The sequence below is a fragment of the Corvus hawaiiensis genome, chromosome 5 (genome assembly GCF_020740725.1).
Source record: "Corvus hawaiiensis isolate bCorHaw1 chromosome 5, bCorHaw1.pri.cur, whole genome shotgun sequence".
NCBI classification, from domain to species: domain Eukaryota; kingdom Metazoa; phylum Chordata; class Aves; order Passeriformes; family Corvidae; genus Corvus; species Corvus hawaiiensis.
The window spans coordinates 69,208,682-69,232,142 of record NC_063217.1 but is presented as its reverse complement, the minus strand read 5'-3'; the positions used below and the strand labels follow the sequence as shown (position 1 = coordinate 69,232,142).

At 37.8% G+C, this 23,461-nt stretch overlaps 1 protein-coding gene and 1 long non-coding RNA gene across 4 annotated transcripts in view; both read left to right on the top strand.

Annotated features, from left to right (window-relative positions):
- The window catches only part of INTU (inturned planar cell polarity protein), a 39,433-nt gene extending 22,582 nt beyond the window's left edge, over positions 1-16,851 (top strand). For 2 of the 3 annotated variants that reach the window (XM_048304554.1, XM_048304553.1), the window contains exons 4-16: positions 322-525; positions 4,227-4,345; positions 4,643-4,732; positions 5,132-5,209; positions 6,002-6,191; positions 8,552-8,605; positions 9,732-9,794; positions 10,802-11,023; positions 11,412-11,834; positions 12,333-12,430; positions 13,027-13,216; positions 14,964-15,118; positions 15,969-16,851. In XM_048304554.1, the coding sequence (XP_048160511.1) occupies positions 322-525; positions 4,227-4,345; positions 4,643-4,732; positions 5,132-5,209; positions 6,002-6,191; positions 8,552-8,605; positions 9,732-9,794; positions 10,802-11,023; positions 11,412-11,834; positions 12,333-12,430; positions 13,027-13,216; positions 14,964-15,118; positions 15,969-16,080 (1,998 nt within the window). In that variant the 3' untranslated portion in view covers positions 16,081-16,851. Of the gene's footprint in view, positions 1-321; positions 526-4,226; positions 4,346-4,642; positions 4,733-5,131; positions 5,210-6,001; positions 6,192-8,551; positions 8,606-9,731; positions 9,795-10,801; positions 11,024-11,411; positions 11,835-12,332; positions 12,431-13,026; positions 13,217-14,952; positions 15,119-15,968 lie in introns of those variants that run through there. The other variant, XM_048304555.1, reaches the window with a different exon arrangement.
- Positions 16,852-16,859: 8 nt separating this feature from the next.
- On the top strand, positions 16,860-22,906 carry LOC125326376. Its single transcript, XR_007203793.1, has 2 exons — positions 16,860-18,127; positions 20,629-22,906. It is a non-coding gene; the product is annotated as an uncharacterized LOC125326376 (long non-coding RNA).
- Positions 22,907-23,461: the final 555 nt, after the last annotated feature.

Here is a 23,461-nt window from a genome sequence, read left to right as displayed (position 1 = left end):
CCAGAGCAGTAAGTGTATTTTTCCATTCTCAAAACCATAAGAATTAAGTATGAAAACACAGCAAACCACATGCTTACTCGCATGGTTCATAGAGCATGTAATAGCTGGCTTTGTCCTTTGTAATAGATGGTTATGTAATGCTGAATGTATAATTGGTTTTCTTGAAACAGCAGGAATTTTATATGCTTACATCTTCATCAGTAAAGCTGAGGCTGAGAAAACCTGACCTCTTAAAGGGCTCAAGCTGCATCTGTTTCATCTGATACTGGAATGCACTTGTAAGTACAGCCTCGTTTTCACAGTAATTAATTACCTTAATAGGTTAAACTGACATTTGAAACCTCAGTATTTGAGCCCGAAGGAACTTCTCAGCAAAGGAGCAAACAGGCGCAGTCAAGTATGAACAATCTGGTTCGGCTCCTGTGGGGAGAGGACAGCTTGGACCTCCAGCAGGCTGTGCAGGATGTGCCTCACATTGTCATGTTCCTCACGCTGAAACTGGACTCTGAGACGTCCAAGGATGAGGTACGTGGCTGACTAAATAACGCTGAGCTGAAAGGTAACAACTGGCCACAGTAGCTGCTACGACATTTGATGTGAAAGGATAAATAAAAAATCCTGCTAATGGTTTGGAGTTGTGAATCATTCGTAAAATACCCATTTTGGCAGAAATAAGGCCTGGAATTCCAGGGGGGAAGAAACAGAACACTGTTGACAGACTTTTAATTGTACTTGAGCTCAGTTGAGCGCTGCTGAGCAGCAGCAGGTGAGGAGCAGGCCAGGGTGGTGATTGCACAGCCGAGGTGCGTGCCCCAGTGCCGAGCTGTCTCTCGGATGCTCACCGGGATGTTTTCAACACGCCTCTCCAGTTTGAATTACGAGATCTGCCTAGTCAAAAAATTCCATCCAGCAGGAGCTATTGGCAGTCCACATCCATAATCTGTCTGGCTCCTCCTGTTTTGAAATGCTAATGTGTCTTTTCTTAGAGGGCTCTGGCATGTCTGCTGTTAGCAGGCAGCTGCTGATTCTTGCTTGGGCAGCATTTTAGAGCTCTGAAGTACTTCTCCTTTGTCCTGTGAAGCTTCCTTTCACATCTCTTTCCTTTTTGTGTTCTTCAGGAAAATTTTGCCAGTGTACATGTAAGCCACTGTAAGTTTGTGTAGATGTTGTTCAGGACGTAGCCATAGCTACAAATACTCCTCTTCACACAGGGACGCAGAGCTGAGGTTGGCCTCTTGCCCAGTCTGGAAATGACAAGTGAACAAAGTGGACTTCTTAGGAACAGACATTTCGAAAAGGACTCTTCTCCCCTTGTGTGAATTCTCAAATTTAGCATTGTGTCCCAGTGATCTTATATTATTGCTGGTGAGGAGACGTCAAACAAAGCATAGGTTTTTCCAGTCCCCAGGGACTGGGATGACAGGACAGTGATGGAGTGGGGAGCAGAAGGAAAACATTTTGCTTTCTTTAGATTGCAATACCTTTCCTTTATTTATACTGTTTTTCAACTGGTACAAGTCTACGTTCTGTTGGTGATGTGTAATAGAGAAAAAGTGTTTCAGCTACACAAAGTGGACTTCAATTTTATTTTCTTGAGACAGGGCTGGGGAGAACCCTAGAAAATTCCATGATACCGTAATATGTAGTAGTCCAAGACTGCTGTGTTGTATGGATAGAACACTTATGGACAGTTGCTGTAGACTTGAAGACCAGTGTTTTCTTGACCACGTAAACTTTATGAAATATTAAAAAAAATAATTTCAGGGCCTCTAGCTCCTCTCTGACACATGTAAATGCCTGATTGCAATTCCTGCACTTCACAGTAAATTGACTCTTGTTTTCTTGCCCCGTTGTTTCTTTACACTCTCCCAAGAAACGGGATTAATCCTGAGCATTGAGCAGAGGTAAAAGAGGGATTGTAATGCCCTTGTTGTCCCTTCACAACATGGAATAATTGTTTCCTGAGGAGTCTTGGCTGTTATGCAGCCCCAAATATGTTGAGAGATTCTTTGCTGATATAATCAAGCTCTTTATAACATTTACTTACAAAAGAATGCTGCCTTCTTTAAGGCATTTGTCTTTAATTTCATTTTCTGAACTTCAAGCAACTTCTATCCTGTAGATGTACTGTCCCAGATTTTATTTAAACAGTACTTTAAATGAGTAGTGAAGTTATGGTACACCAAAGCCATCCTGCACAATAAAAATAAATGATCCTTTAATAAGCTGCTTTACCCATATCCAGAGGAGGCACAGTATGCAGATCACATCTGTGTAAACTATGGCAACTAGAACTTGTAAATAATTCTCCCACTTGTGCGCTTTTGGCACCTAAAATAGAATTAATGAGCTTTAAGACTTGTAAGCTCTGTCTGCTCAGCTATACAGGGAAGTAGTATTGGCAATCATTTGGGATGTGTGTATGCCTGTGGGGGGTGTCCCTATGGCAACAGTTTCTCAGTGAGTAAGGTCAATCCTGCCTGGGTTTATATTTTAGTTTAAGGTGGATATTACAATTATACCTTATTTGTAGCAGTGTACAACACTAACATCTTTGTGTTTGACCTGGTTTTGGTGATAGCATGTCTTAAAAGGAATAACGTTGATGTTCTTCCTACTGTTACTAGAAGAGTCTGTTCAGGTTTGGGGGGTTGGGTCGAGGGAGGATTTACACTTTAAGAAATGAGCTACTTGTCATTTATTAATTCCATTGTCACTGGCCTGTGACCTTTGGGCTTGCTTTGGAGACAGCTGATCTGGTGGCATGTCCTGGCCCTTGCTAAATCACTATATCCATACATGATAACAGCTCTGCCCTTTCGTTACAGTTGGCTTTTCTTTCCCTGTGAATGTGTTCAGATAATTCACAAACAAATTTTGTGTAAAGGCCCCAGTTCATAGTGAGGAGGGGGGAAAAGGCTCTTTCTAGCCCTTTGCAGTGCTGTAATTAGAAAGAGCAGGGTTTCTTCAGTTGAGGGATTGACTCCAGAAAAAAAGATCCTTGTCACTAATGAGTATTTATGGAGTTAGTTAAATTGGGTATGAATGAAGAGTTTGTCAGGTCCTTCTGTAATGAAACTTTGCATTCTTTTAGTCTTGATGAAGGAAAATTTTCCAACGGGCGTTGGCACTGGCTTAATGTGCTTAGTGACATACACAGGGAAGTTAATCATGCCTGGGTTTCGTTTGTTTGTGTAGAGGGATAATTAACTATAATCTTGGTGGTGGATATGCTTAATATTACATGCGTTATTTTTGGCCCATCATTATTTGGCAGAAAGCAATAAATGAGGTGGAATCATGTTTGCTTATTACTGTATTTTTATGGTTGCTGAAATAATACAAAATTTTTGAAAGTACTTGCATAAAAATTATTTTTAAAACACTGTTAGAAAAAGAAAAACAACTTCACAAATATTTATCTCTATGGAGCTTTAGTTTCAAGATAGCTTGTATAAGAGTATGCTGGTCGGATGTTTTGTGAGAAATCTTAATGGTGTATTTTAAAATTTGAGCATATTCATCAGTTATGTTTTATACTATACATGTAAAGCAGCTAGGTAGGGTTATACAGAGAGACTGGAGTTTTCATATTCTTATGTCAGTTTTGAAGAGCTGTATGTCTGATGATGATTTAAGTCAGAATTTGAATATTGAAAGAACTGTACAAATACTTGAATCAGAGAATGACAGAATGGTTTGGTTGGAAGGGACCTTAAAGATCATCCAGTTCCTACCCTACAGCCATGGGCAGGGACACCTTCCACTTCCCATCCAACCTGGCCATGGACACTTCCAGGGATGAGGCATCCACAACTTCTCTGAGCAACCTGTGCCAATGCCTCAGCACCTTCACAGTAAAGGATTTCTTCCTCCCTCTTGGCATCAGATATATTAACTGTGTACTTAAAGCTCTAAATGCAGTGATCGCACTGTTTGTCATTTTACATTTCTCCATGTAATGATGATTCTAAATAAGTGATGCTTTTCTATAAAATAGAGAATTTAAAACTGTCAGAAACATTCATGTGCATTTTAGAACTTTCCAGTATGCCCATGCAGCACACTGCTTGTTTCAATATCATATGAAAGGATATGATAAAAGATTTCATGTTTAAAAAAACCCCGTTACCACAAAAAAAAGATCAGTATCTTGGTTTCTGTGGGGATTTTTTGGAGGGGTTTTGGTTTTGGTTTGCTTAACTAACAGCTAACTTTCTTCACAGCAAGAAATTCTTTATCAGTACCCCATATCTGAAGCATCCCAAAAACTGAAAAGTGTGAGAGGGATATTTCTCACACTGTCTGACATACTGGAAAGTGTTACTGGTACCGAGATTATCAGGTAAAAGCATTTGAAATGTAATTACTGTTTTATTACTTTATACATAGATGTACAGCAAACATGGGTCATGCATCAAGTTCTAGACAAAACAGAGCAACTCAACCTGTTAAGGCAGTTAACACTTTAACTACAACAGCATGCCTGAAGTTGGACTGCTCAGCCTGGATGTACATTGATTTGGGGGAATTTCTTTGTAGTGGGTAGCAGTGACTAGGATTTTTAGTTCAGTGAAATGGTTTTCAACTCCTTTATAACTTCATCGTGTTAACAGAAATACTTCTGGTTTCATTTTTCTAGTTCCTCCCTTTTCTTATGTGACAAACTGGTTCAAGTTGTTTACTGGAAAGAATCTGACAAGTTGCTCGTAATTGGCCTTCCTGAAGAAAAGTGAGTTTCAAATGAAAGGTTTTGTTTTCCTTTAAATTTTGTGTCCTCAAATCGTACTTTTCTAACAAAAAAGGCAAGAAAGGGAGGGCTTAAAGCATACTCTTTTTACTGTAACTAGTTTTTATACCTGTGATTCCACTATTTTGATTGACTTTATTCACATCTTTTATATATCCATTGTTGCAGTTTCTTTTTCATTTCCTCTGAAGAGAATAAAATCCCAGATATATATGTAAGTTAGAAAAGAGTGATATTCTAGGATTTGGTAAACTCAAATACTTTGCAGAGACTGCTGAATAACATCACTAATATTACATATTTTACACGTTCTAGGAGGACTGCTTATTCATGGTAAAGATGTTGTAACCATAGCTGTATGTTTTAATTTTTATTTGTTAGTGTGCCACTTTCTCAGCTGAGGAACATGATTGAAGATGTTGTCAGGACCTTGACATTCATGTACAGTTCTTTGGACAGGTGAGTTCTTTCAAAAATATTTTCTTTTCAGTCACTCATATTTCATTGGTGCTCACTGAAAAAGACAAATAGTAGAATTAATTTTAATGTTTCCAGGGATTTTCTTTGCATCTTCCTTTACAGTTGTATAAAAACCAGAATTCCGTTCTTTTTGCTTTTTGGTTTCAGTCTTAACAGTAGTAAGACACTGTTTAAGCAGTCTTTGTTACTTCAGAAAGTTTTGTCCTTGATTAGGTTAAATCATTCCCATCATCTAAGTCACTGTGGATGTCAGCAGCACTCTGCAAGTGTTATCCTCTGTGTCTGTAAAACATATGTGTGTATCAGTGTTACATTTTTAACAGAGTAAACACTCTGGACTTCTCAACTCCATTTGGCAGAGTGAGTGTCTTTCTCTTCATTTGGAAATCACCCAGGAGATTTTCAGTCTGACTTTTACTTAAATAAAATTGCCCAGGTGGATTTAGTCATATTCTTGCATTTAATTCAGGGTTAATATGTGTATGCCATAGAGAAAGATAAAGAATAAATCTCAGTTTCCGAAAGGATGAGATTGATGTTTCACTCGTCTTAAATTGCTCTAAGACATCTACTATGAACTAAACCATACTGGTTTAGTTTGCTCTTTATTTGTAGGTACTGCCTGGGTATCAGTCTAGTGGTTTTTTTCCTGTTAAAAATACATCCAAGTGTAGCATCGTGCTGCAAAGAGACTTGTGTAGCACTGAGGGTTATAGAAACAAGCTGCAAATTTCTCGGTGTTATTCTAACTTGGAGTTCATGTTTGTCCAGTGCTTTTTGCCAGGTGGAAAATGTTTCTCGCCTGGATCATTTTTTCAACCTGTTCTTCCAGCGTGCCCTTCATCCTGCCAGGCTCCAGTCCAGTGCCAGCCCCAGTGCTCAGCACCAGGATTCCTGCAGTGCCCTGTTCCTAGACAGCCTCCCAGGCCTGCGCTGGCTGACACTGCCTCAGGACATCAAGGTAGCAAGGACATCCTTCTCACATCTCTCTAGGAAAACCTGTGCAGGAGAGGCCAAAAAGTCCATGCAGCTGTCTTCTGCTGCTAGTGTGTGATTTACCCAAGTGCTTTGCCCATCCCAGACCATCCATTTTCCTATAAAATTCAAGTTTGGAGCTACACTATCATTCCCATAGGATTGCCATTGTGAATGTAGTTTGTAGTTTTGTAGTTTGGTGACTTTCAGAGTTATCTAGGAAGAGTATATGCAAAGCAGCCCCTGGTATGTAGCTGTATGTTTGATTTTGACCATTGAAGTATTTTGGCAGGCAGGAAGTATTATTCTAGAAGCCCATGTATTGCTCATAATTTAGGAGAGATCTAAATGGCTGTTGCAAAATCATAATAAATACCCACATGTCATTCGTTGACACCAGACAGGCACAGCTTTTCTGCACCATTTCACTGGGCCAGGTTACCTCCATGTTAGAAACCAAGTTGTGCTTTAAGCAGGAGTAAGACAACTGGTAGGTCATAGTAAATAACATTATAGCTGCCAGTTGTAAACCTCACTTTCATTACTTTAATATCTGTGACTCCAGTTTAAAATATGTTATTTTTGTCATGGTAGAGTTTGTTTTTTTAATGAGTATCTACTGTGATTTATTGCAAATAAAACAGCTGGGAAATTTTAAATTCAGAGTTTTCTTTCATGGAGAGACCCAAAATATTTGTAAGTTCGTAGATAACATAGTTAAGGCTAATTCTAATTATTAGAATATTATTCTAATCTGAGCTGACCATAAACTCCATTATCCAAACTTATTTCGTCAGCAACAACAACAAAAGGAAAGAACCTTGTACTCACTGAACTTCGAGGCTGCCTGATGGAAAATTAGAATTGCTTCTCAGAATGGCTCTGGGAAAGGCCCAAGTTTGGATGTTCAAAATTACCTTTCTTCTGCAGTGGCATAATTCTGTAATTTATAGGTCTTTATTTGAAGATAGCATTAACTAGGACTTTCCTGCATTTCTGATTTTTATGTTTAGTAAGACCTCAGTGTATAATTTTCATGGGAGTGTTTGGGGGGAAAGGGATGAAGGGTTAAAGTCTCTCAATTTACTATTGACAGGGTTTGCAGAATGATTTCAGGTTTGCCATGATTCAGTAAGAGTTGTCAGGGGTGTTACAAGTTATAAACAGATTTCTCTTTGCTAGTGTGGCCTTCTCCCTCTTCTCCTCTAAAGGAGACTTGTCTTCTCCTTTATCTTTAGTCACAGACTGACAATTATTTAGTTCTTTCCACCTTGCCCTGTAGTTTTTTTACTATTTGTTGTTGGGGTTTTTTCCATGCTTTTTTTTGTCTCTCAAGTTTCTGTAGAGACTCTGTTGCACTTTGGTCTCCAGTTTAGCTTGCAGACTGCTTTTTTCTTATAAAATAGTAAGTGTTAAAGGGATTTTGAAAACAGCATTGCTGATACTTACAACACAGACATGACTTTCCAGAGTTCTTTGAGATCATTCACATTTGCCAGAGAACTGTTGCTGTTGCAGAAGATGACATTTCCAGTTAGCGTTTTGGTGAAGATCTTTATATTCTGTAAGGACTATAAAACTAAAAATGTCAGTTCTTCAGGCAGAAAGCCATTTAAATTTTGACCGAGGAAAAGCTGAGAGGCTGGTTAGTTGTTGAGTGCCAACAGGCTTGCTGACATTTCTCTGTTTGAAAACTGGCTGTATTTCAATTAGAGGCAGCCTGTTAGCACAGCCCAAGAAGTTTGTAATTATGGAATTTAGGTTCTTTTCATTAAGCAGCACATTTATGTCATGAGTTTCAGTGCCTAGGACTAAGGAAAGTACTCTTAGTAAAACTTGATTTAACCAACAGCTCTTGCAGTTAGAGAAATAAGGAAGCTTAAAGCAGTTTCAGTAGAACAAAAATAACGTGTGAGAGAGTTTTGGCAACTTCCATAGGGACAAAAAACTTAAACCCATTGGATAAAAGATCTTTCTGATAACTCAGTTGGATGCAGTAGTGAGCCATGTTTGTCTCTAGACCTCGTGTTTTAAAGCACACTGAAAGTAAGAGTGACATCTCCTTTGTACCAAACACTGGGGTCAGCAGGCACACAAGCAGAGAAATTGTACAGTTCCAAAGAACAGGGGAATTGACAGCAATTAGGAAGGATTTTTCTTCAGTCTGGTATCTCCAGGTGTTCTTGATATTGGATGTTACTAATAAAAAAGAGGTGCAGATGTTTATCCACTCGCTTTTTACTTGTGAAACCCAGTCTGAGACGAGCAAGACAGAGCAAGCTGTGCTATTATTGGAAATTATTGTGTTGGAAATCTCTATTAAAAAGTGGGTTTTGAATGTTTCAGATGGAAATTGACACAGCATTGAGTGATCTGGAAGCAGCTGACTTTGCAGAGCTGGTAAACATTTTATTTTTGTTTGTATTGCAGGTATCTCCTTGTTGTCACATTCAGTGGTTTAAACAAACACTATTTTCAAAATCCATCAACTTCTTTTAATCAAGTGGGAGTCAAAGCAGTTTATCCTGAATTTCTCTCCATGCTTAATATTTTAACATATTATAATCCTATAGGATTAGTCACTGAAAATCCATTATTTAATATAATTGAAGTCCATGGGATGATGTCTACAAAAACGCTAATTTCAACAGACATGATTGTTGTTACATTTCATCTTTCTGTAAATAACTGTCTCCTTCTCAAGCAATTGTGAGTAAACTTGGAAACATCTATGAATCAGAATTTAATTTTCCAGTTTACAGAAAGCAATTACAAATTCTACTTATTTTTACTACTGTTAAAGGAGGTAATAGTAATTTGCTTAAGTAACTGGTGGCTGTGCAAGGTGTAACCAGATTGACCATTCAGCTTTACTTTGTAATGAAAGAGCTCTCCTGAGCTCACATTCCACAACAGTTACTTTAAACTTCTATTCCAAAGAATCCCTGCACTAAACAACCTGGATGATTATTTACAGAACTCAGTGTTTATAAGTTACAGTTAATTGCACAGAAATTGATTCCACCTACTTAAAATACAGTATATCCGTATAAAAATAGTGCTACTAATGGGAGAGCACTGAGCATTAAAAGATGAATGAATGAATGGGTATCTTTTGGGTAAAATGTCAAAGACTAGAAAAAAATGCTTTAAGTTTTACTCTAGGAGGGCCCCTGGTGTCAGTAGTTATGCTAAAAGCTAGTTTGCTATTAACTGTGAGAATGAACATATCCTAACAAAAATAGTTTATGAACACAGAATAATTAAATAGGAAACTAGTTATTTTGAGCTGAAATTTTTAGAGAAAATTGTAATGACACGAAATTCAATGATGAAGGCTAAAAACTTGGTATTTCCCTTAACTGCTCGGTATTAACTGCTGCACTGGTAATAAGAGGTGGTGAAATATGAAAGTGTTAAATAATACATTGATTACAATTGAGCAGAATTAGTTCACTTGCAATTGGTAAATAAAATAAAAATGCTGAATTAAAAATTATACAGTGCTTTTTTTTCCCTCCAACAGTCTGAAGATTATTATGACATGAGAAGATTGTATGTGATTCTGGGCTCTTGTCTCTTTTACAAGGTAGTATTAATGATTAAGGCCTAAAGATTAGGAAAATGCATCTAGAAATCTAATTTAGTCTTTCAGAATCTCACAAATCTGAAATGAACATATGACTGGTTTAAGCATGTATTTCTAGTAACAGCCCTAAAACTCAAACACCATAACAGAAAAAAATCAGTGTTGGGAAATACGTACTGTATGAACAGTAAGAACAAAAATACTTCTTTAACACTGGAATTTCTTGGTGTACAATCCAAGGATTGGAAAGACAGTAATAAGAAAGCAATAAGAGTCAGTTTAACTGAGACTGTAGGATATTCTAATAGGAACTCTTTTGTTCATTCCCATTTTTTTACAGCAGGTTCTCTATTTTTAATCTGTCTTTAAATCCAAGACTTGAGAAATTGTATTGACAGCTTTTTTTCACTTTGGCCTCATTCATAACTTTATTTATCTTTGGTAAATATAGACAGTGCAATCAACAGTATAAAGAGGAAGGTAACAGCCTTTGCTGTAAGAAAACTTGCATTTTAAGGATTTTATCAGGCAATTGTTCTTTGTGCTGGGAGTGTTATGAGAGAAGTGGAACTGCACAGTATCTACCATGACAGCACTTCAGCTGTGAAGCCCTTAGTGCTGGCACCACTGTTATTCTGTGGATCTTCTTTGGAAATTGTATTAATTCCAGTAAAAGCACACTATTTTTGGAGAGGGAATTAAATGAGAATTCAAGCACCTTAACACTGTAGCAGTTTTGCAGGCTGGGAAGGCCCAGCTTGCCTTTGGTAACTTGCATATATGCTGATGGTTTTTTTGTTTAGTGTTTTGATTATTTAGATGTAGTGCAAAATCTCAGTGTTGTCTGTTGTACAACTGTACACCAAAAGGAAAGTCTGTGGCCAGAAACTTTAGGATCTCAATGCACGTGGAGCAGGGATATCTCTGTATGAAAAGTACTCTGAAGTGCCACGTGGTGGTGGTGTATTTCTCACTGAACACGCTCCCTCTTCTGTGTTTAATTAAAGGGTTACTTGATTGGTAATCACTTGCCAAAGGAAGACCTTGTTGATGTGGGTTTCTACTGCCGGCATTACTGTCTGTTACCCCTGGCAGCGGAGCAGAGGATTGGGCAGTTGGTGATTTGGCGAGAAGTGTTCCCACAGCATCACCTCCAGCCATGTGAAGAGTCAAGTTTGACAGGATACAGGGAACCTGAAGCAAGATATTTCTTACTGATAGTTGGCTTGGTAAGATAACAGCTGCAGCATGCCTGTTCTCTGAGGCTCTCTTTTGCTGTTGTGAGTTGTCTGCTGTTCACCAAGATCAACACTTTCCATGCCTTTCACTGGGTAATTTTGCAAAATACTCAAATTGTAGCTGTCTTGTGGGATAGAACTTCCCAGAGAGTAGCATTATTTATACATCTGCAAAGCTTGCAAAGTTTAATATAAATTCTCATTATTTTTATGCCTTTTCACTTCAGTTGAAAATGTTTCTACCTTCATGATCTCACATTTTCAGACAACTCATGTCAGAAATGTCTGGTTCTGTTCTTTGAAATGTGGACTTTCTTTAAAGCAGACAGCTGATGAGTTTGTAAGCAATCTTTTACGTTTGCATCCTCTGTATTTACAGAGACACTTCGTGCTGTGTGTCCTGCTGGAGGCAGGGGGCTGTGCATCCAAAGCTATTGGGCATCCAGGGCCAGACTGTATCTACGTAGATCAGGTCAAGGCAACCATACTGCAGCTGGAAGGAATAGACGCCAGCATAGAGGAGAGGCTGGATTCTCCCTCCATTCCACCTTTAGCCTGTGCTGACTGGTTCCTTCCTGCAGCACGGGACAGGCTGGACAGCTTGAGCACCTCACCCATCCTAAGCAAGCTGCAGAATTCCTGCAAAGCAGTGAGCACTCCGGGGAGCAGAAGGAGCCTCTTCGGGGACTCCTCCCTCAGCACACGGAAGCAGAGCCCCACGAGGAGCAGCGGAGGGGCCGAGCAGGGCAGCGAAGGGCCCGTGGAAGAGGAAAGCACCAATCCACAGCCTGTGGTGGAGCAGGTCAGAGAACAGAGGCAGAGAGAATTGATAAAGTTCTGGGGGGCTTAGGGGAGAGGGCAGTTTGTTCAAACTCAAGGTAACTTTTAAAAAGCACACTATAAAAGAATACAGTCCTTGAACTCAGTAGAAAATACTTCTGTTGCCTTGGGAAGCTCTGAGTCAGCCTCAAAACCATCACACTTTTTTATTTTATCATTGCTTGTAAATATTTGGGGATTTCACATGACTGAAGTGGGCACAGCTGTGTTAAAAAAAAAAGTAGCTATAATCGGAGAATATCTCCAAAATAACCAATGAAAACTAATTGCTGTACAGTTGTACAACTGCTTCTAACCAAGTTTAGTCTAAAATAGGCTGTAAAATACATTTATATAAACTGATGTAACTGTTTGGGCCTTATTAAAAATGCTACATTGTCATCTTCTTTCTGTTGGTTTGATTTTGTTCTTTCTTTAGCTGTGTGTTCTCTGTTAGTTCATCTATCTGCTTGTTTTTCAGGCCACTAGGAGAAAACACACTCTGCCAAACCCATTGCATTCAGGAAACCTTAAAAAGAACCCTTCCGAGAAAGATACAGAATTTCTTAATTCTATCAAGTAAGAAATTATTTTTTATTAAGTATTTCATTTTTTAGGCCATGCTTGGATTTTTTTTTTTAATATGCACAGATCACAGAAGTCCCCACATTATTTTATTCCAACCAAAGCTTTGTTATGCAAGGATTATCAGAAGTGAATCTGTTAAACTGAGAGCTTAATTAAACATTAAAATTTGAAATAATACGATGAAAGACAAATGTTTCTGAATAATTTGTCAGTATTGTGCACACATCCCACATCTGTGTGACCTTGGAATTTCAAACAGAAGTTTCTGGACCACACATATCCAAACCTTGTGCCTCCCTATTGCCTTTAGGTAGGTGTACAATGAACAAAGCTTTTATTTCTCTTTCCTTTTTCTTTTTTGGAGACATCTCTTGAGAACACAAGTGTACCACAGTTTTTAATTTGTTGGTTTTTTAAATTGACAGTCAAAATTAGCAGGATTTCCTTGGTGTAGAGATAGGAACCTTTTGAATGCCTGCATCCATTTTGTACTCTACTGTAGCTAGAAAAACAATTCTGTCTTAAGAAACAGAAGTTGTAAATTATTTTATATTTTTTAATTAAATGAATTCTCCAATATTTTTAAGGTTGACATCTGGTCCTGAGAATACCCTCTTCCACTATCTGTCTTTGGAGACGATGCAAGGAATCTTTATTACTCCAACTCACAAAGAAGTAGCACATCTCGGTGGCTCCATCCACCCCCAGTTAATTGAGAATTTCTACCAGTGCTGCCTTTCAATTCGTTCCATTTTCCAGCAGTCCATGAGGAAAGAGGTAGGGAAACTTGGATTTCTCTTTGTCCAATCACATTCTCAACTCAGTATTTCAAGGTTGTTTTCACTTCATTATTTCAGTGGTACATGAGCAGCTGTATTTGCATGTCTGCAGACTCTAAACCAAAGTGGAATACCGTCTGTCAGCTGTATTTTTTAGATCCTAAAGTGACAATTCAAGTGAGTTAAGTGAGAAAAGGGGAAATAACAGTACAAGTTGAATGAAGGCAAGTTTGCAAATAACAATATATATAATTTTTCTCAATGTTTCTTTGATGTTACTGAAGAAGTCATTTCTGGCTAGACCCATGTGCCTCGTAAATCTAGGAATTTTTAAGTGTTAAAAATATGTGTTGATTTGGTGGATTGGTCACATGACACTGGGGTTTGACTGAGTAGGGCTTTGGCAATGAGCCATGTATTTTGGGCATTTCTGTTGGGAGATGCAGAAACCCAAAAGCAAGCAGAGAGAATAAATGAGTATTTCTTACTGTCAATTGCCTTTGGCTACAGCCATTAAATAGACAGTTTATAGTTGAAGCCATAAAATTGAGTTCATTCTGCTCTGAGAATCAGAAATAACTGATGAACGCATCTCTTTCAGTGAAATTTGGGGTAGTCTTTTGCACATTGGCTCCAGCAATTAATGCTGAAATTGGCAGGCTGTATTATGGCACAAGGAGAATGTAAAAGAATAACCAGAAAATTGCCTTGTTCATAGTGCATGACAAAAAAATCAAATACAGAAATGTACTATTATATTGCATATTCTTTGTCATCTGGTAAATACTGTTATGGTTTAGGATTCAGAGAACTGCACCAGTAATGCAAAGTTACTGTAAACTGATGAATAATTAATTTAGCCTCACTTTCTGACAACTGAAAATTCACAATTAAACTTCTAAACATGTACAGGAATCTCGAATAAATCTTAAATTGAGCAAAAGTAAGCTCTGTAGTTTTAAACCCCAAAATACAATGTTTTGACCATCTTTTCCAGATCTTCAGCCCCCACACCTTCAATATTGTAGGCAGATTGAACGATGTGGTTTCTGCTTCTGCATATGGCAGACAGAAGTTCCTTGAGTTGTTTCCTAAGAAAACCTTTTCTTTCATCTTCGAACCAACTGATTGTAGCAGGAGTTTCCCTGGCAGATCCACAGATGAGCTGGAACTTTTGCAAGGTTTATTCAAAAGCTCTGTACAAAACAGAGCTCTAAAAGCTCGAGAAAACACAAAAATGTCTTTATTTTCTGTGCTCTTATGTCCTTGTACTGGTTAAGAGTCAGAAAATGCTCTGAGCAAAGTGCTTCAGCTGTTCATTTACAAAAAGAAATTCCTGCCTGGCCAAGTTTATTCAATAGACTCTTACTATCACAGTTCTTAATTAGGGAGGCACACAGAGGAGGAAAGGTGAGAGCTTTAGCTGTTGAAACACACTTTTTTAAAGACCTGTAGTATCTCAGATGTCTTTTTAGAAAAACAGTGTTTAACTAGAAGGGAAAAAAAGTCAAAAAAGGGAGCATGTGTCTAATTCCAGCTTGTGTAACAATGGAAAAGCCTTTTGATGCCAAAGTAAAAAAACAGTGGAGAAAAGAATCATGAGAGCAAGTTAGTTGTTCTAAGCCTGGCTTTTTGACAGCAGTATCATCCATCAGAGAGTCCTGAAGAAATCACATGGTTATCTTTGCTCGTGTTTATGTCAGAATGCTTCATTCTCTACTAACATTTCACCAGTCATTTTACAGAAAAAGAAAAAGGCAGGCAGTGGGATTTCAGAATTGAGTAAGGCAGCTGAGGACCCAGATCTGGTAAGAGAACATGGACTTCTGTTTGAGTGCTCTCCTGAAAACTGGACTGACCAGAAGAAACCACCACCAACAATGAACTACTGGGTTGTGGGGTAAGTTTATAGAAAAATTTCACCTCCAGTTTTTCATTTTGACTGTGCCACTGTGTTCTTTAAAGATAAATTTAACTGTAGCACATCACAGGAATACTTGAGCTGAGTGACTGAGATAGCTTTAATTTAAGGGGACTGGGAAGTTGCATTGGTGTGAATTTCCACCTTTAACAATTGCTGAGTCAGTGATACAAACAAGTGAGGTGAACAGTTATAACTACTGGAGAGGCTTTTCCTTTGGGAAGGAAGATGTTTAAAGAGAAAAAAAAAAAATTGTTTCCCACCCTGAATGTACATAGTTGCAGTTTGTGTGGGAAAAATTAAAATATTTAATTAAAATATTAAAAAATGTTTATGCTACTGTTGGTATCTTTTGAAAAATAATTATAATGCTACACAAGGTTATGCACAGGTATTAACAGCTTTTCTATTTTAGCTCTTTCCCTAGAAGAGCTCATTGGATTAATATGTGGGAATGTAACTACCCAGATGTTACTAAGTTTAAAAATCAGTAAATACATGAATCCTGGGGCTTGCTCCCAAGGACCTTGATTTCACCTTGTAGACCAGACAGACCAGTACCACAGAAGATCCTGAAAACCGGGAGATTTTTTTCTCTACACAGCCTGAAAAAAACTGAGTAGAGAATAGCTTGATTTAAAAATCCAACGTATTGAAAGAGGTAAAGTAACGCAGGACAGACACCGAAATTTGCCAAGTGTCTTACACAGCAGCTTGTTTTAACTCCCTACTGAAACCTCACAGTACAACTAGAATCTACCATTTGAGGAGAAAAAAATAGCACCTGTGATGGTTACCTTCTTTTTGTTCTTTCTTTTTTTCTCCCCAGGAGACTCATTCTCCACCCCAAACCTCAGGAGTGTTATGTCTGTTTCCATGACTCCGTGACAGAAGCTGCTGTGGAACTGGCCTTTAAACTGTCCTTCGGCTTAGCTACATAGATGAGCTTCCTGCACACTCAGGCATCCTGCATGGGGGTGTTAATTCTTTAGAGCATCCCATATAAAGGGAAATGAACTCCCTTTGGGTGCCACCATGGGGTATCTTTGAAAAGCTTTAAAAAAATCAAATACCTTGTGGTATGGCTCAGTGTTTAAAAGTTTAAAATGAAATTTAAAACTTCAGTGGTGATTCTAATGAGCTCATCAGTTGAATACTTAAAAATATTTCAGAGAACCAAAGTTCTTATTTTTATATGCTATCACTGTTTCTTATCCTGGTCATAACTTTATTATATGAAAACACCACATAATTTGTGCATTCACTGCTGTTCAGTGTACAATATGCAACATAAAATGGTAAGCTGATCCTCAGAGTACTCTCTGAACATGGAAATTGGATGGAGGAAGAAAAAAGTTTTCCAATTAGTTAAAATATTGCACGTCTGAGGGCCTGAAAAATACTGAATGTTTTCAGTAGCATTGTGTTAATAAAGCAGAGAGAAACCTTTTCGACAATTCCTGGCACTTAGCCTCACAAAACTAATGGCTTATCATTTTTGCTCTCCTGCACACTCGAGGACTATAGTGTGGCTGATGTTTTACTTGACTCCATGAGTTTTAACTATAAATAATACTTTTATTTGTTAAAATGCAATTTTGAAGACACAAAGAAGGATGGGGGAGGGCAGGGTGGTTTTAAGACTTATGCATGGACTTGGCATATTTTATATTCATAATTTCATAATAAAAATCTATATTTGTTAAAGAATAGTAGAGCATTAATTTTGTATTCTTTTTTTACTTAATGCATTTTCTCTTTTGTTTTATTATTTTATTCTACTTGCTTGTCATGAGTGCTTTTCCTAAAATGCATACTAGACTTGCATTTTAAACAATGGGATCAAAAGGTTTAAGTATTTGGGAAAGCAAATTCAATTTCATGGCTTCTCATGACCAAATCTTTAGATCTTGTTTTCACTAGTAGATGACACTGTTTGGGGTGCCTCTAAAACAGTCAATCAAAGGCTTGCAGTGCTCACAGAGTGATTCACAGCTTGTCTTGATCACTCAGCAGTTGCTTTAGTTCCAAGCAGCAGAAGTCTGAGGCCTGAAGTGCAAGCATATGATTGAAGACTTAGCTAATCAGCTTTCTCCAGGATTTATGGTTCCTAGCAGATGAGCAGTAGTAGTTCAGTCTGAGGCGTACAAACCACATCAGTAATGTGTTAGCTGTGTTCCCCCGTATAAATCAAGTGATGATGCGAGAGTTACCCTGTTACACCTCTTAAAAGTCTAAAATATGTGAGGTTTGGCTATTGGATTTCCTGGTAGATGGAAGAAGGAACGTGGAGGAAAGCAAGCAGTCTTTGCTGCAGCACTTGTAGCTGTTTATCTTGGTGTCCAGGAGAACCCTTTCTTTCATTTAGAAGAATACTGTAATTTTTAAAGTGCCACCAAGTTTGTAATACCTGTATAAGCCATCTGGCATTGCTCTAATATGGAGTGGGAGCACCCTCTCTGGCAGCCAAAACGCGTAGGGAGGCTGCTTCAGGAGAGCCATGTCTGCACAGTCCTGTAACTACTCTGCTCTCTTGCAGTTTCCATAGGTATCCCTGGTCCTAGAAATGGATGAAGTAAGGAAGTTAAAAATCTGAGCTATTTCTCATGTTACTGATGTTTCACTCGTAGTTTGAGATTTTTCTGGAGCTAACACCAAATTCATACGCTGTTGGTAAATTTCAAGATCAATCTGGATTTCCAAAAACAAGTGCTTGAAAAAGAAAGGTCCTGAAAAGAAAGATTGTAGGCCTTTGTTGCAGCTCATACCAAATAGAAGAGATATTGTACAATATTCTTGGTGTAGTATAAGCTTTGGAAATTTTAAAATCTCTAGTTATTTTTAAAGTTCCATTTCTTTCTCTGCAGAGTTTTTGGCATTGGTGGTCTGGCAAGTGTTACACAGTACTTCTCAACACAAGCTCTAAAGGTTTCTTTTAAGAACAAATGCAAATACATTTTTGTGTCCAAAGAGGACAAAGGAAAACAGGTAAAAATAATCTGCATATTAGTTTTGATAAACAAACTAGATCTGGTCAAGAGCTGTGCAGTTCTTTCCCTCAGCATGCTTGGTAATTAGGGGTGGTATATTGATAAGGTTTTGTAATAAGCTTATTTTATAGCAAGAGAAAGAGGCAGGTTTGCTGTGTAGCTTACTGTTGCAGGAATAAAATCTGGGTTTTGATCTTAAATGATAAATGACTTAGTGCAGTGCCTGTAAATGTCCTTCCATTCAGATGGATTCTTGAAAGGCATACAGGTCTACTCCCATGGAATTAATTACAAGAAATCTTGGTCTTGGAATAGGAAATGTTGATACTGGCATTTGGCAAATTACTTAAAATTCATTCATATCAGCAGAATGGAAAATAAATTCTTCATATCTGATTTGTTTAGTGTGAAAATAGATGGAAAATCTGCTTCATTTGTCTCTGTCTTAGGTTATCTCTTTTAGGATTTCTTTGATTAGGTTTTGATAATGTAAACATAATCCAGTGTTCTGTGATTTCTCTTGCTGACAGTTCTTTACTACAGTGCCAGAAAGTTTTCTTGCCACAGGCTTTTCTGGTAGTGCTGACCAGGAGGAATTCTGTCAGTCACTAAAGTTAGATTAATCTCCTGGTATCACATGCAAATTCTTAAGCAGTCCTTTTTCAATTACAGTCATTTTTTATGTAAAGAGTTTAAGGTTATTTTCTTTCTTTTCTTACAGTGGAAAAAAGTAAAACAGGTACTGTTTAAATAACACTGTTTATAGTTCTTAAAATCTCCCTCCTGGAAGTGCTTCCAGATGCCTTACATGTATGAGCTTGTGACTCAAATTTTAGAAACATTCCATGAATAACACTCAAGATTAATTTCCTTAGAAGTACAATATTTAGCAAAGTGGCATATCCATTGTTGAAGCTCAGGGTCTTTGGATGCTTTCTTCCATGTTCTGTTCAGGGCAGGAAATGGGATACTACAGCTGCAGAGTTGTTACCAAAGTGGCAAATAAGAAGTGATTTTGGGTACATCCACATGGTCTGCATTTACTACACGAGATGTAGCCCTGATGCAGTTAAGGCCAACACAGCTAAGTCAGATATCACCACTACAAATTTATGTCAAATGGTTCTTCTACAGTGATCAGCTTTTACAAGTGAAAATTTAAAAAACAATTTAAATTTAAAAAATTAAATTAAAAAATTAAAAAAAAATTTAAAATAGCTCAAGTATAGGAATTGCTCTGAGACTGCCACAAGATCCACTGAGATCAGCTCAGAGCATGGTGCTAATTCTGGGAAGGCAGTGAAATCTCTGAAGTGGCAGTGCCAGGTTTACCTGATGTGCCTCAGGTATTTATATTTACTTCATTCTAAAGGCAGACCAATGCACAGTAGTATTAGAATAGGTTTTGTTACTTAAAAATTTACAATTACAACCATAAAAGGAATAAGAAATATACAATCTTCAAAGAAGAGGATGGAGTAGAGGGAAAGAAAATTCTCTGGAAACAGTGCTGTAGCATAGCTCTCAGTTTTGCATTTGTTTAGACTCTGTAGGGAGAAGTTTTAACTGCATTTTGCCAACTTGGGGTACAGAAACCAGAGGAGTTTGGTTTTTTGCTAACTTAATGGCATTACGGGGTGTCATTTAAAGAGTTAATGACCATCCTTGTTCTGTATCAGGAATATCAGCTGAAGATTTTCTCAACTGAAGATGATTTTTGGGTAGTTTATGTCTCTTGATACATTTCATTCATTCAAATAGGTGAAATTAATTTCCTGGAAAGTGTGTCTGGAAGGCTTGGCAGTACAGAGGGGAATCTATGGCTCTTGGCTTTCCTGATTTTCCTGTAATGGACAACTTAACTCTGGTTCTTGTCTGTGCAAGGTTATCCCACGAATTGGCTGCTTTGCTTCACCTGTTGCTCCCTATGCCTTGTACTTGAGCTGAATTAATAATTTTGTGATGCCTGTGGTATAAGCAGGTGTGGAGTTTGTAGCTCTTCCTTCAAAGGTTGGTTTATTGCCTGCCATGTTTTCACCTGTAAAGAATCCCAAGAGATGGAAACTGATGAAAAATCTACACGTATAATTTTAACTTTTTTAACTTCATCACACAGATTTTTTAACTTTTGCTCCACACTATGGAAAAGCTGAAACAAGTAACGCTTCTCATACATCTGAGTAAGAATGTGTGGGGAGGAAGTGAAAGCATGGTATTTTACAGGAAAAATTCTTCCCAGAGAAAGGGCAAGAGAATTCATACATAAGGGTTCTGCTGAATGACAGCAGCACTGGAATGGTAGTTATTTGACCTGGAAAGTGTTTCAGCAAATGGAAGTCACTGAATGTTTGAATACAGTCTTCACGTCTCTATGCTTTGTTAATAAAAAGACAAAGCAATGATCTCCTCTGTTTAAATGCTTCAGTATGCAAGCAGTTTGTACTGAAAAGCAGGGTGTCTGCAATGCATGACAATGTGCATACATTTCTTTTCTATTAGCTGCTGCTGAGCAACAGTTCCAGGAACTGGGGACTGCATTATTAAAATTGCAAAGACAGATGGACTTCCTGGCCTCTACAGGGATTGAGTGGTTCAGTACAGGGAATTGTTGCACACCAGGCCTTCTGTTTTGGATGTTATGACACCATTAAGGTAGCTTTTACAAACAGAAATGAACACATTTTAAATCTTTATCATCACATTTATTATGAACTAATGAGGGTGTTAGCTACAGCTTTTCCATTTACAGTTATTTGTGCTCAACAGACTATTACTGAAGAGCCAAGTCATTCTACATTAGGATTAACAGAACAGAATTGATCAAAATTACATTTTTTATCTACTGGATTTGATGTGCGTTTTACAGAACTTGTAGAGGCTTCCACTTTTGTTTTGTAAAAGTATGTTCAATTCACAGCTTGGTGAAGGCTTTCAGTAGAAAACTAGGATTGGTTTTCCTTTTCCTACTCAGAGCCAGATATCTGGAGTAGGACAGGTTTGTGGGTAGAACAATTTAACTAAGGAGTTCAGTAGCATTTGAAGTACATATAATAATACAAATTCTTGCTGTGAAGATTATCTTCAAGCAAATAAAAAAGCACCACAAAAATGCTCTTGAGAAACCAGGACCTCGTTCCCTGCATCTCTGAGGAAGTTCTGCCATCCGATAATAGGAAAGAGTTGTTAGTTCCAAAGTGTTTCTTTGCTTTGTTTCAAGGATCTCCTCTCGGTATTCCAGGAAGTCAAAAGAAAATCTGAATAAATGTTGGCATAGAACTTGCTTAGGTCATTTCAAAAAATCCCAGGGATACTTAAATTCTTACATAATGCCCTGCATACCTCTGGTCATCTGCCCTAAACACCAGAAACCTTGAAGCTTGCCCCATTAGCACTACTGATGTCTTCCTTTCAGACTAAATGTGATTTCACTGTTTCATGCTTTATCTGCTCCACGAGCAGCAGGCCTGCAGTTCATGCTGGTTTTACTTCAGAGTGCTGTGCCTCTTGAGGCTTTACCAAAGAATTGCCTCTGTTTCTGGTCATCAGCTTACCACTAGGATGGAGAAGAGTATCAAGATGATTAAAAACATAAATTGTAATAATTTTGAGTAAGAGAATGGGTTTACTAGCACAAAAAATGAGAATGAGAGGATTTATATATTTTGTGGATGTATAAAGGTATTTTGTGAGTGATCCTTGTTTCATTCATGTTGTTCTGAAGGTACAAATTAAGCTGATTAGCATGATTTTAACAATTTCTTATCATGTGGCTTATTCTGATCCAAGTGGAGGCCTTGAATTAAATATAGCACCTGTTATTTCTCCAGTTAAGACTGTATTTTCCAGATGGGATAACTTTCTGAAAAAACAAGCATACTACAGTTGCTGCTTTCAGCAAAACTGGTTTCTGTCAGCTAAGCAGCAAAAACCATTATTAAATAGCCTTTCATTTGCATATATTCACATTGATCCAAAACAAAATATGCTAAATGCTCTTTAGCTATGTTACTACACTTATTTATATTGATCACGTGAACATACATTTCATATGTTTGAATCACAATGGCTTAAAATAGACAAGACTGTCTTTCTGCCATTACGGAGAACCTAGAACCTTACCTTGACATTGCAAGTGGATTTGATTTCAGATGTGGCTAGGTTAAATCTTCAATATTAGTTTAAAAAAAAGTATCTTCTCTCCACTAGAATTTGACATAATGAGAGGGATTTGGATTTGTCTCTCCCAAAAAAAAGTGTGCATGTTTCCCAAAAAAAAGTGTACATGTTTTTTGCTAGTGAAGACAAAAAACCAGTACTGGTTCCTAATACAGCCTTAGTATGTTTTAGAGGACTCTATTGATCACTAGTGAACTGCAATCTACTTGGTACAAAACTATTTCAGTCATACCAAAGAAGGAAACAAAAAATGAGCTGTGCAAGTTTTAATAGCATTGAAAGAATTCAGAGCACCCTTAGCACTGGAGTGACCTCATTTAATTCCTAAGCCTTCTACTTGCCCAGTAGAGCTTAAAAGAAGCATCAGAAGAAGGATCACAGCCTTTCTAAATTTAGCCATTGGTACCAGCTAACAGAGCGTGACACCAGATAAATATTTACTAGTCAAAAGATCACTCCTTTGGAGTGATCCATTAGGAAAAAATGGTGTCCTTTACTACAGAAAGACCAATGAATCCAAGAAAATACTTACTTGCCTCTTGTTTGAAATTCTCAATGTTTCCATTTTGTTCATACTAAAACAACATTGAAAAGGCTCTTACCTGGCTGGCAGCATTTTAAGCCAAACACAGCCCAAAAATATAGAGACCCAAGCACTTGGAGATCTGGAACACTTAGTGCAGTAATTCTTGAGCAAATTAAAAATGGCTGAGGATTTTTCTCAGTATTGAGGCTAAATCTGAGCATGTGCATAAATAAGAAGATTCTTGTTTTTATTTCTGAGGTAATAATTTTCAAGAGGGAAAGACCAAGCTTTGTGGAGTATTGATAACTCAGGATCCAAAAAAAGCATTTAGGAGGCCTTTATTTAAATGTCTGGTTTCAAAGAAATTACATAAGTAGCAGCATTCCTAAGATTTCACTTCAGCCTTTAAGTTTGACAAGAAACCCTTAGCTCAGACTTTGTACAGATTTTTTTTTTTTTTTTTTTTCTTCTGAAAAATCCCATGTGATCCACAGGCCAGGAATTGGAAAAGACTCAGTCCCAAGGTTGCTACAGTGGCAGTCGATGATGAGAGGGGGGATATGCTCAGGCAAGTCTGTGGCTTTCTCTGAGTTTTGTTCATCCTGGCAGACGGGGCATCAGCGTGACATT